The following is a 12,738-nucleotide window of genomic DNA, read 5'->3' as shown; positions in this document are numbered from 1 at the left end:
TTGCCACTGTTGCAGAACCCTGAAAAATTAGGCATGTGTACTTTCCTGAAAAATTATGTTTTTTTTGTCGCAGCCACTGAACCAGAAGGCCAGAAACAATATGCCATATAAATGCTGAAAATATTAATTTTTTTTGTCGCAGCCACTGCAGCACAGAGGCCAGAAAAAATATGCCATATAAATGCAAACAATATTAATTTTTTTTTGTCGCAGCCACTGCAGCACAGAGGCCAGGAAAAATATGCCATATAAATGCTGAAAATATAAATTTTTTTTTGTCGCAGCCACTGCAGCACAGAGGCCAGGAAAAATATGCCATATAAATGCTGAAAATATTCATTTTTTTTTGTCGCACCCACTGCAGCACAGAGGCCAGAAAAAATATGCCATATAAATGCTGAAAATATTCATTTTTTTTTTGTCACAGCCACTGAAGCACAGAGGCCAGAAAAACTCAGGATTTACCTGGATTCAAATTAAACCAGTAGGGTTTGCACCCTAGTTTGTAACGGTGGTGGAGGGAGGAGGACGCTAAAGGACAGCTGTGTGTGGAGTCATGAGGCGTGCAGAGAAGGACAGCTGCATGGGGAGTCAGAAACTCAGAACAAGTCTTCCGGCGTGCAGTAACCCTCCGAGATCCACCCCTCATTCATTTTAATAAAGGTCAGGTAATCCACACTTTTGTGACCTAGGCGAGTTCTCTTCTCAGTTACAATCCCTCCTGCTGCACTGAAGGTCCTTTCTGAGAGGACACTTGAGGCGGGGCAAGACAAGAGGTTCATGGCAAATTGTGACAGCTCTGGCCACAGATCAAGCCTGCGCACCCAGTAGTCCAGGGGTTCATCGCTCCTCAGAGTGTCGATATCTGCAGTTAATGCCAGGTAGTCCGCTACCTGCCGGTAGAGGCGTTCTTTGAGGGTGGATCCAGAAGGGTTCTGGCGCTGCCTTGGACAAAAAAACATTTGCATGTCTGACGTTACAGAGTGGCCAAAGTGCTTTGTCCTTGCAGGTGCGCTCGTGGCAGGATTACTGGCACCTCTGCCCCTGGAATGTTGATGAGTTCCTGAAGTGACATCACCCTTAAAAGCATTGTACAACATGTTTTGCAGGCTGGTTTGTAAATGCAGCATCCTTTCAGACTTGTGGTATGTTGGTAACATTTCTGCCACTTTATGCTTGTACCGAGGGTCTAGTAGAGTCGCGACCCAGTACAGGTCCTTCTCCTTAAGCCTCTTGATACGGGGGTCCTTCAACAGGCATGACAGCATGAAAGACCCCATTCTCACAAGGTTGGATGCAGAGGTATCCATCTCCGCTTCCTCGTTATCAAGGACTGCATCATCCACGGTCTCCTCCCCCAAGCCACGTACAAGACCAGGGGTCCCCAAAAGGTCACCACTAGCCCCCTGTGAAGCCTGCTCCTGTTGGTCCTCCTCCTCCACAAAGCCACCTTCCTCCTCTGACTCCACTTCTGACACCTCTCCCTGCGTTGCAGCAGGTGCCTGGGTTCGTTCTGGTGATTCCGACCAGAAATCGTGCGCTTCCTGCTCCTCGTCACGCTGGTTTACAGCCTCATCTGTCACTCGTCGCACGGCATGCTCCAGGAAGAAAGCAAAGGGTATTAGGTCGCTGATGGTGCCTTCGGTGCGACTGACCATATTTGTAACCTCTTCAAAAGGGCGCATGAGCCTGCAGGCATCGCGCATAAGCACCCAGTAACGGGGGAAAAAAATCCCCAGCTCTGCAGATCCAGTCCTACCACCCAGTTCAAACAGGTATTCGTTGACGGCTCTTTGTTGTTGCAGCAGACGTTCCAACATGAGGAGCGTTGAATTCCAGCGAGTCTGGCTGTCGCAAATCAAACGCCTGACTGGCATGTTGTACCGCTGCTGAATGTCAGCAAGGCGTGCCATGGCTGTATAGGAACGTCTGAAATGGGCCGACACCTTCCTGGACTGCCTGAGAACGTCCTGGAATCCTGGGTACTTTGAGACAAAACGTTGGACTATTAAATTCAGAACATGTGCCATGCAGGGCGCATGTGTTAAATTGCCCAGTCTCAGTGCTGCCAACAGATTGCTTCCATTGTCACACACCACTTTTCCGATCTTCAGTTGGTGTGGGGTCAGCCACCGATCGGCCTGTGACTGCAGAGATGACAGGAGTACAGATCCGGTATGGTTTCTGCTTTCCAGGCACGTCATCCCCAAGACAGCATGACAACGGCGTACCTGGCACGTCGAATAGCCTAGGGGGAGCTGGGGGTGCACAGGTGTGGAGGAGGAGGACCCAGCAGCAGAGGAGGAAGAAGAGGAAGAAGACGAGGTAGAGAGCGAAGGAGGAGTAGAGGTGGTGGCAGAACCGCGTGCAATCCGTGGCGGTGACACCAACTCCACTGTCGTTGTTGAGCCACACATTCCCTGCTTCCCAGCCATTACCAAGTTCACCCAGTAGGCAGTGTAGGTGACATACCTGCCCTGACCATGCTTGGAGGACCATGCATCAGTAGTCATATGGACCTTTGGCCCAACACTAAGTGACAGAGATGCGGTGACTTGGCTCTGCACATGGTGGTACAGGTGTGGTATTCCCTTTTTTGAAAAAAAATTGCGGCTGGGTACCTTCCACTGCGGTGTCCCAATTGCTACAAATTTGCGGAAGGCCTCAGAGTCCACCAGCTGGTATGGTAAAAGCTGGCGGGCTAAGAGTGCAGACAAGCCAGCTGTCAGACGCCGGGCAAGGGGGTGACTCGCAGACATTGTCTTCTTACGCTCAAACATGGCCCTCACAGAAACTTGGCTGGGGGCAGATGACTGGGAATGGGAACTGGTGGTCAAGGTGGAAGGCGGAGTGGAGGGTGGTTCAGACGGGTCAAGGACAGCAGAGGTAGAGCAGTAAGATGTTGGACCAGAAGGAGGGTGGCTTTTAGTTTGCCTGTTGCCTTTGAGGTGTTGCTCCCAAAGTGCTTTGTGCTTGCCGTTCATGTGCCTTCGCATAGAAGTTGTACCTATGTGGCTGTTGGGCTTCCCAAGACTCAGTTTCTGACTGCACTCATTGCAAATTACAACGCTTTTGTCAGAGGCACACACATTAAAAAAATCCCACACTGCTGACCTTTTTGAAGCTGGCAATCTGGCGGTAACAGTAGAAGTTGGCGGCAATGGCGGGTGCGTTGGCCGGCTGACCACAGGTGCCGATACATGTTGTTGCCCTACTGTTCCCTGCGAGCTGTCCTCCCTGCTTCTTCCAAGTCTTATTCTCCTCCTGCCTCTCTGACTCTCCGTCTCTCCATCTGAACTATCCTCCTCTTGCTCTCTTCTACTGGGCACCCACAAAACATCAATCTCCTCATCATCATTCTCCTCAGATGCATCAATTTCTTCTGACAGCTCACAGAAGGAAGCAGCAGCGGGGACCTCCTCATCACTCATTATGTCCATCTCTGTTGTGTTCTCTGCCAGAATTAAATCTGGTGTAACGTCCTCATCTCCTTCATCTTCTTCTGCCAATAATGGTTGCGCATCACTCAGTTCAAGAAACTCATGTGAAAATAACTCCTCTGACTCCAGTGAAGAAGGGGCGCCGGTGGTGGAGGAAGTGTTACGTGGGGTGGCCATAGCAGTGGAGGATGAGGATGTTGTGGTAAAGTTAGAAACGGTAGAGGATGGGGTGTGCTGTGTAAGCCAGTCAACTACCTCTTCAGCATTTTGGGAGTTCAGGGTCATTGCCTTTTTAAAACTGGGCAATTTCCTAGGGCCACAGGATAGCATAGCAGCACGGCCCCTAGTGCCTCTGCGTGGCGGCCTGCCTTTGCCTGGCATTATTTTTAAAACAACAACAACAACTCAGGTGGTGTTTCTGGAGACGGTATTATTATTGATATTTAGACAGAATGTGAACAAGCTCACACAGCTAGATGGCCGTTGTTTGAAAATGAAGACCACACTGGGCAAACAATGCCTACAAGGTCAACGTATACACTACTACAGCAGTGGATACGGAATATATTATTGCTGCTTGAAAAATGTCACTCAGGCGGTGTTTCTGGAGACGGTATTATTATTGATATTTAGACAGAATGTGAAAAAGCTCACACAGCTAGATGGCCGTTGTTTGAAAATGAAGAACACACTGGGCAAACAAATTGAAACAATGCCTGCAAGGTCAACGTATACACTACTACAGCAGTGGATACGGAATATATTATTGCTGCTTGAAAAACGTCACTCAGGCGGTGTTTCTGGAGACGGTATTATTATTGATATTTAGACAGAATGTGAAAAAGCTCACACAGCTAGATGGCCGTTGTTTGAAAATGAAGAACACACTGGGCAAACAAATTGAAACAATGCCTGCAAGGTCAACGTATACACTACTACAGCAGTGGATACGGAATATATTATTGCTGCTTGAAAAACGTCACTCAGGCGGTGTTTCTGGAGACGGTATTATTATTGATATTTAGACAGAATGTGAAAAAGCTCACACAGCTAGATGGCCGTTGTTTGAAAATGAAGAACACACTGGGCAAACAATGCCTGCAAGGTCAACGTATACACTACTACAGCAGTGGATACGGAATATATTATTGCTGCTTGAAAAACGTCACTCAGGTGGTGTTTCTGGAGACGGTATTATTATTGATATTTAGACAGAATGTGAACAAGCTCACACAGCTAGATGGCCGTTGTTTGAAAATGAAGAACACACTGGGCAAACAAATTGAAACAATGCCTGCAAGGTCAACGTATACACTACTACAGCAGTGGATACGGAATATATTATTGCTGCTTGAAAAACGTCACTCAGGTGGTGTTTCTGGAGACGGTATTATTATTGATATTTAGACAGAATGTGAAAAAGCTCACACAGCTAGATGGCCGTTGTTTGAAGAACACACTGGGCAAATAATGCCTGCAAGTGCACTACTATTGGTGCACTACTATGAAGAACAGCAAACAGCACTGTACACGTTAAAGAACAGTAAGATAAGTAAAATAAAAAAAAATTATATGTATATTAAAAAAAAAAAAAATTCTCGGGTTGGTGCTGCTGAACTACTAGGAGCAGCACAGTAGCACACCAGTCCCACTCCCCAACACTGCTAGACTAATAGCACTGGGCTCTTATAGTAGCAACTAGCAAAGTAAAAAAACAAAAAAGAAAATAAAAGCAGTCCTTACAAGGACTATTGGGTTATTACAGCAGTCAGCAGATGAGATCAGAAGAGATCAGTGCCCACAGCAGGCAGCTACATACAGAGCACTGCAGTAGAAGGTAGATTACTAGCCAGCAAAGCTACCTAACCTAAAATGTCCCTCAAATCCCTGCAGACTTCTGTCCCTCCAATACAGAGCAGTATCAAGTAGATTACTAGCCAGCAAACTTACTATCAACTGTCCCTCAAATCAGTGAAATCACTAACAGCTCTCTCCCTACACTAGCTCTTCCAAGCACACACAGGCAGAATGAAAAAACGCTGCAGGGCTTCAGTTTATATATGGAAGGGGAGTGGTCCAGGGGGTGTGGGGGTGGTCCAGGAGGGAGAGCTTCCTGATTGGCTGCCATGTATCTGCTGGTCTGGGGTGAGAGGTCAAAAAAAAGCGCCAGGCAAGGCGAACCCAAAATGGCGAACGTCGCGCGACGTTCGCGAACATTCGGCGAGCGCGAACAAGTTCGCCGGCGAACAGTCCGCGACATCCCTAGCAGCTTTATCAAAGGTCGAATTTCAAATTCATGTCTATTTTTTCTTTACTGTAATAAATTTAAATATACAGTAGAACCCCCATTTTACATCCCCTGATTTTAAGTTTTCCCTCATTTATATTGTTGTTTTTTGTGGTCCCACCTATATATTATGCATAATACATTTCCCTGATTTATATTTTCCTGGATTTTGCACCATTTTTTTCTGGCCCCTTGGAAAATGTAAAATGGGGGTTCTACTGTACTCAAAATTCGAATGGTAGGTTATATAAGAAAAAATTTAAACATCTAAAACTCAAATGAATATTACGGACTTGAAAACTCGAATCAAATTCGAATTGAATATGACTAAACTCAAATCAAATTTTTTTCTCTGAAAAAAACTCGAATGTCAGGAAGGCTATTAACATCTTCAAATGGGTCACTAGACCTCTGCCATTGACTTCTACATGAACTCGGCAGGTTTTTAGGTGGCGAATAGTGGAATTCAAATTGTTCCCAGAGTCAAGGTTTTGATAAATCTTGAATTTCAAATTTGAATTCGAGTTGGGATTATAATATATTGCAATGCTTTCTGTTTAGGATTCCCTGTGTATTTGGCCACATAGTTCAGGTTTAGTCCACAGCTGCACTTCATATTATTTCTCTTCCACTCTCAAAATAACCGCTTTTCTTCTCGTACACGTTTTCTGCTAATCTATTCCTCACACTGAACCTGCAAAATGACTGTTACACTAGATTCTGCCTCTTCTTTGCCATTTGATTCAAATGTAATGTGTGTTTCATGGAGCTGTGCCACATGTATTAGCATTATGCATTTATAGAGCATTTATAGAGCAGTTAGCTGAGAAACGCAAATGACTTCCAGGTAACTTACTGAAGTCTTCGAGGAAATTTGGAATTTATTTAGGAGTTACGTTTTGTAATTCCACTGATGTAGGCCAAGTAACTATATAACAAGTAAGATTGTTGGGAGAATTTTACCTTGCAAAACAATAACAATACTTTATGCAGCTGTTCAGCTTGAATTCACACATATGTACGGTAATTTGCAAAGTATAATTATCTTCATTATTGTGGTCCACTTTACAGCACACGAGTCTTAGTTATTTCTGCAGTGAACTAAATATCCTTAGCACAAGGCGTTCAGATATCTGTTTTTGTGGCAAGAGCATGTAATATATATCCTCTTACTTTCTTCTTGAACTTGGGGAGAAGAAAAAAAATTCCAAGGAATTTTCAGCACATAATGATGTTTTCAGGTAAGCATAAAGTTTCTCCAATATTTTATTATAATACATAAGTCATGTGTATTCTTTAAATTACTGTATAGCTATATAAACAGTGCTTAGTGATGTCACCAGTTGCTCAGTGTTTGTGATGTCATTTAGCACATGACTCACTCACACTTTTGTATTATAATAAATGATTTACCCCCTGCTGTACCACCTGAGGATATTAGATACGGTATCCTTATATTTTACAATAGGACTATATTATTCAATATATAATTTATTATCATTTGTTCTGGATTCTGTTCTTTTGTTTGTGGAGTGATTTTGTGGATGAGACTTTAAAACAAGAATATGTTGCTCTACCAAATGACTTAAGTGCAACATGCATTACAGACAGAAAAATCTAACCAATATACCGGTACTGAAATATTGAAGTATTATATTTGCTATCCTGCTTCAAAATAGGTAAATACTTATGTTACGGTGCTGCATTGTTTTCCTAGGATGTCTTTTCCCTAATCTATCTTCTGCTTTGCTAAATATCAGTGGGGTTTGGGGTGCCTTTTTCCTTGCAGTGGTGCACAGCACTTTTATTATTATGTTATTGTATCTTATACGCTCGTAACATAGTATAGAAGAGATAAGCAGTTCTAAATTTTAACTGCATAGGAAACTATATCATGTATGGGCTGTTATATATGTTTAAACTAGACTATATACTCATACATAAATACTACTTTAGCACTAACATCAGTGCACATATTGCAGAACATAATACCTATTATCCTTCTAACATTTTATAATCTGTGCCTTTTAATATGTGGATTATAAATAAACATATCTATTCATTTGCTCATAACAGGATATAGGGATCCGGTATTAATCAATTGTTCCAACTTGGAACTGGGTAATAACAAACTTTAAAGTGGAGCAAAGGGAAACAAATTGCTTCAATTAAAAGGCACATAGTGCTAATATTATATCAGCAGTTACATGCCTTTTTTAATTGTAACACTTTATCTTTTCCTCCTTTTTAATTTTCAAAGTTTCGGCAGCAGCTACAAAGCAGGGTTTTTTTTCAGTTTAGTATTGTTAAGAGTGTGTCTAGCATCTAGATTATTATCTGTTTATGTTCATTTTATATTGGCATACTTATTATAGAGATAGCATTAATAGTACAGACAGGGATAGCAACAGTGCATGTAAGATATATATATATATATATATATATATATAGTATATACAGAGTTAAATCAAAAGATTGAATGGTAAGAGACACAGGTCCAGCCAACAGAGCTTACAATCTAAGTAAATGTTTATCCTTGCAGACACACACAGGAGGCTTAGCCTGTAAGAGACATGGATAGGTGACATGGATAGGTCACTAGCTTATAATGGCTTGACTGATTTAAATACTATCAAAGATGGAAGATCTGAGTTTAGTTTTAAAAAGAGGCTGAGAGACAGGTTGAAGGGTGGTGTAACTGTTTGAAAAAACAACGTGAGTCGCTGTGCACCTCAAAGAAGTTATTGAGGGGGGAAAAACAGAAAAAAAGTAATATAGTGTAGTATTTTAGGTTAATATATCACAACAAACACGTGTTTAGTGTTAAACAATGTAGTGCACCCCACAGATATTTTTATAACTGTGATAAGAAGTGAAATAAGCACAGCAATCGTGAAGTTTAAGGTGATGAAGTAGGATGGGGTATATTAAATACCCACACTATGATCGGTGGTATTCCCAGTTGTCTATCATACTCACAGACAGCAATGAGTTAAAGCACGTCTCAAGAAATAGCTGTTCCGTCCCTAGTCTCGACTTCCCATATCTCCTTTGTGGGCAATAAAGAGCAACATGTGCAGAAGCGTAAAATACCCTTTAATAAATAAATAAAATTGCACTCACAAGCATGTGGCTTTGATTCACATTAAAATCTGGCTAAAAACAATAGGTAGCAGCTTTGTAGTGGTTCAGATGCAAAGATAGCCCGCACCCACCCTTCCAATCCTTTTCCCGTACCCTGCCTAATGTTCTAAAAATTAAAAAAAAAATTGTGTTACCTATATAACCACTGACCATGCACACCACTTCTTTGTTTTTCACACTCCATCTTATGCTACCATCTGTTTTCTGCATATATATGAAAATATAATGTACTGCTCTGCAGCATTAGTAAAACTGGTGTATTTGATACTACTATAGTTTATATAAACAAGCTGTTGTGCAGCCATTCAAAGCTGAAATAGGAGAAAAGGCACAGGATACACAGTGGATAACAGATAAGTTCTGAAGAATCCCATTGTATACTACACAGCTTATCTGTTATCATAATTGTGTATCATGTGCTTGAATGGCTACACAACAACTTGTTTATATCAATTATAGTAGTCTTTCTGAAGCAAACACCCATTTTACCAGTGCAGGGCAAAAGTACATTATATTGTCACTCCTTTTTTGGTGTTACTGTTCCTTTAAGATGTGAAACAATGGTTGAAGTCCCTAATGTAAAAAAAAAAAGAGTGGCTATGTAAAGAAAAATATAAATCACATATGGTGATAAATATAAAGCAATGTAGGGCTGCAGAATAAATGACTTTAAGTTAAAGGATTAACCATCAAAAGTATTCATTGCAAGGGACAGACTATTTCTTTAAACCCCCATTGCGTTATTCTTCTATGTCTCTACTGCTGTTGTGTAAAAGAAAGATGCATGTAAAAAGTGGCAGTCGAACACCAATTTTGTAAAGAGGAGTTTGTTTTTTTTAATGCTGTAATTTTAGACAGAGCTATAGTATGTGATGACCTAAATAAATAAATAGCTTGATAAACATTCAGATGGTGATTGGTGGTATAATTGCTGCACACAGTTTCAAAAGTAATTTGTACAGTATGGTGGTACTTTCCCTTTAAAGGGGACCATTCTTTAATTACACTATATAAATTATTTGAATCTTGTTTCCTGCAGTCTGGGAATTCATAAGTATAGCAAGCAGGCAGGAGCCATTTTGTGCACACTGTTATTAGGACAAGCCTTGCACAAAATTTTGTTTGTGCACCAGAATGGGGGACCCGATGTCCATCCCCATGCACTGGTTACACAATTAAAATGGTGAAGGGAATGTGGGGAGAGCAGTGACATCTAGGAAGCGCTGAATGGAAAGTGAAAGTAATTGTCTGCCCGGCCTCTTTGCCCAGGGCATAGAGGAGAGGCAGACAATATTTGATTGACAGATGAGATTTTTAAATGAGCTTACAACAGCTATGAATGCTTTCAGAAAAAAATTAAATGGGATTTCATGTTTAATTTGAAAAGGACTTTTTATTATACAGCTTTTTGTGTTTGGGGGACAGGTCCACTTTAAAGGAGAGCTAAAGCTTAACTAAAGATGTAGGGTAGAAATGTTGTACGTTATGTTTCGGGCTTCTGTAGCAGTAAAGATCTGTGCCCCCAAAGATGCCCCAATAGCTGATTCACTGCACAAGTGCCGCTGTCACTTACTGAGCTTAGGGACCCACTCACAATATACAGTACACATAGAATAGAAATGTCACAATATAAGGCTGATTAGTAACTAATACAGATAATTACTACATGGCAGCACAGAAACCAGTGCAATTAGCATCAAAATTTAATAATCAGCCCTGTAGCATCAGCTTATATTACAGACACATTTCAATGATTATTTGCGACAAGCCCTAAGCTTAGCTTCTCAACAGCTGCTCAGAGCCCACTGAGCATGTGAGTGTCACAGACACTTTCCAAGATGGTGACCCCCTGTGACAAGTTTGATGTCCTGGATCATTGCTGCTATTGAGAAGCTGAAACTTTAGGCTGGTACAATAAGTTTAGTGTATAAAATTTGGCATTTTTACCCATATTCATTTTTAGGGTTTAGTTCTCCTTTAAGAGAAGGTGCTGCAATTATTCTTCCTCTAGTAACAATATTTTATATTGCTATTCATATTATTTATTACACAGTAGTAATACACACTGACACTATTCTACTTGCATGTATTTTAACTCAGATCATAGATTCCAGGACTTTGTCTTAGTTTAAGCTTTGCATTAAAAGCCTTACATTTCTAGCTTAATGTTGAGAAACAGTATCTTGCACTCTGCACTCTGATTGTTGCAGTTTCCAAGTCTCATTATGCAATTCTCTGCTACACTCTTGCAAAGATGTAACAGAGGTAGAGCTAGAATATGTTCAACCCCAAGGCAGATATATCACACAACCTAAATAACAACCTGTCAGACCTGCTTGTGCACTGTGGGGTAACACACTTATTTTCACCCATGTGACAGTTTGATAAAGTACTGTTATAGTATATGATGCACATTCTCAATCGTTTATTATGAGATGATAACAACAATTATGAGATGACACCACAATAATCCAATAGATAAAATCAAACTAGGTTATGTAATTCTAAAAACTGGTACACCGAGATATAAATGGGCGGTTATCAATAAATTATCAAAATATTCAAACAAGGTTTATGTATACGTGTAAAAACAACATGTATATTAATATTAAAATAAAGAAATTAGGAACAAGATAAACAATACTTTTTGTAAGGCAATAACTATTTGATAATTAGTGTTTTCTGCAAATCAACAGTTTGGAAATAAAACTGCATGTTATGGGATGGTGATGTGATAAATGGGGTCACATCTGTGATCTATTGACTGAGTCTACCACAGAACTTTGATATGATGGCACATAAAAGCATTTGTGACATGGCAATCATTTGTATACATGGCTAATACAACACCGTTATTTATAAAAAAAAAAAAAAAAAAAAAAAAAGCCATTTTCAATAGATGATTTCACCCATATGGTAGATAGAATGTGTTTCTGTGCTGTGTGAGCGGTAATAAAATGCACAGCCTGTTTTTTGCTATTACAGTCATCATTCTTGTTCATATTTAATGTCACAGAGGCATCTATTTGAATGGCTTTTCTGAACCTTGCACAAACTGAGCTGAGATCTGTCTTTGAAAAGCCGGGTTTCATTTGTCTGCATTGCTGTCTGGCAGCTATTTTCAAGGCTTCTAAAAGGTTGAAATTTGTCTTTATCAATGACCTACTAGAGTCATCTGCTATTTTCATTGCATTTCTCTGTCATCCTTTACAGTCTGGTCTTGCGCTTGTCCTCCTTTTTTGCATTTTGTATGTCACATTTACAATCATGCTCCTGGAGACCCTTACCCCCCCCCCCCCCGTAAGTAATGGTATGTGCTACTGTGTGCTCTATCAGAGATGCACTTTAAACATGACTTTATCATTTCAGAATCAATTCTGCAGGAGTTCTGCCGTCAATCTTTTTCTCTGTGGCTATTGTGTGACATACAGGTTTATCTCAGAAGCTGTTATATTTTCTCATTTTCTGACAAACCAATATCCTGATTACACAGGTCCCTTATACATATCATAATATGTCCTGCTGGAAAAAAAGCATTGCAAGGCTCCTGCACTTTAAACTGTAAAAATACATTTTTTGTCTGCATTTAATGATAAATAACCCTAAATCCATCTGCTTTAAATGGCATGGCAACCATTTTTTTTTTAAAAAAAACATAATTTTAAGTAGGGATGCACCGAATCCAGGATTCGTTTCGGGATTTGGCCAGGATTCAGCCTTTTTCAGCAGGATTCGGATTCGGACGAATTCTTCTTCCCCGCCAAACTAATTGGGGCTAGGAGGGAAATCACGTGACTTTTTGTCACAAAACAAGGAATTACAAAATGTTTTCCCCTAATTTGCATATGCAAATTTGGATTAGGTTCG

General features: G+C 40.8%; 1 protein-coding gene and 1 long non-coding RNA gene across 4 annotated transcripts in view; one reads left to right on the top strand and one right to left on the bottom strand.

The window, feature by feature from the left end:
* slc9a9.L (solute carrier family 9, subfamily A (NHE9, cation proton antiporter 9), member 9 L homeolog) overlaps positions 1-12,738 on the top strand; it is a 344,517-nt gene that overhangs the window by 194,735 nt on the left and 137,044 nt on the right. For all 3 annotated transcript variants that reach the window (XM_018263826.2, XM_018263827.2, XM_041563391.1), the window contains one exon: positions 6,857-6,968. In XM_018263826.2, the coding sequence (XP_018119315.1) occupies positions 6,857-6,968 (112 nt within the window). The remainder of the gene's footprint in view (positions 1-6,856; positions 6,969-12,738) is intronic.
* Positions 1-12,738, bottom strand: part of LOC121393811 — a 36,359-nt gene that overhangs the window by 4,488 nt on the left and 19,133 nt on the right. The gene's annotated exons all lie outside the window — the stretch shown is intronic.

Source organism: Xenopus laevis, chromosome 5L (genome assembly GCF_017654675.1).
Source record: "Xenopus laevis strain J_2021 chromosome 5L, Xenopus_laevis_v10.1, whole genome shotgun sequence".
NCBI classification, from domain to species: Eukaryota; Metazoa; Chordata; class Amphibia; order Anura; family Pipidae; genus Xenopus; species Xenopus laevis.
The sequence above is the reverse complement of the archived record's forward strand: the minus strand, read 5'-3'. Positions and strand labels throughout refer to the sequence as shown.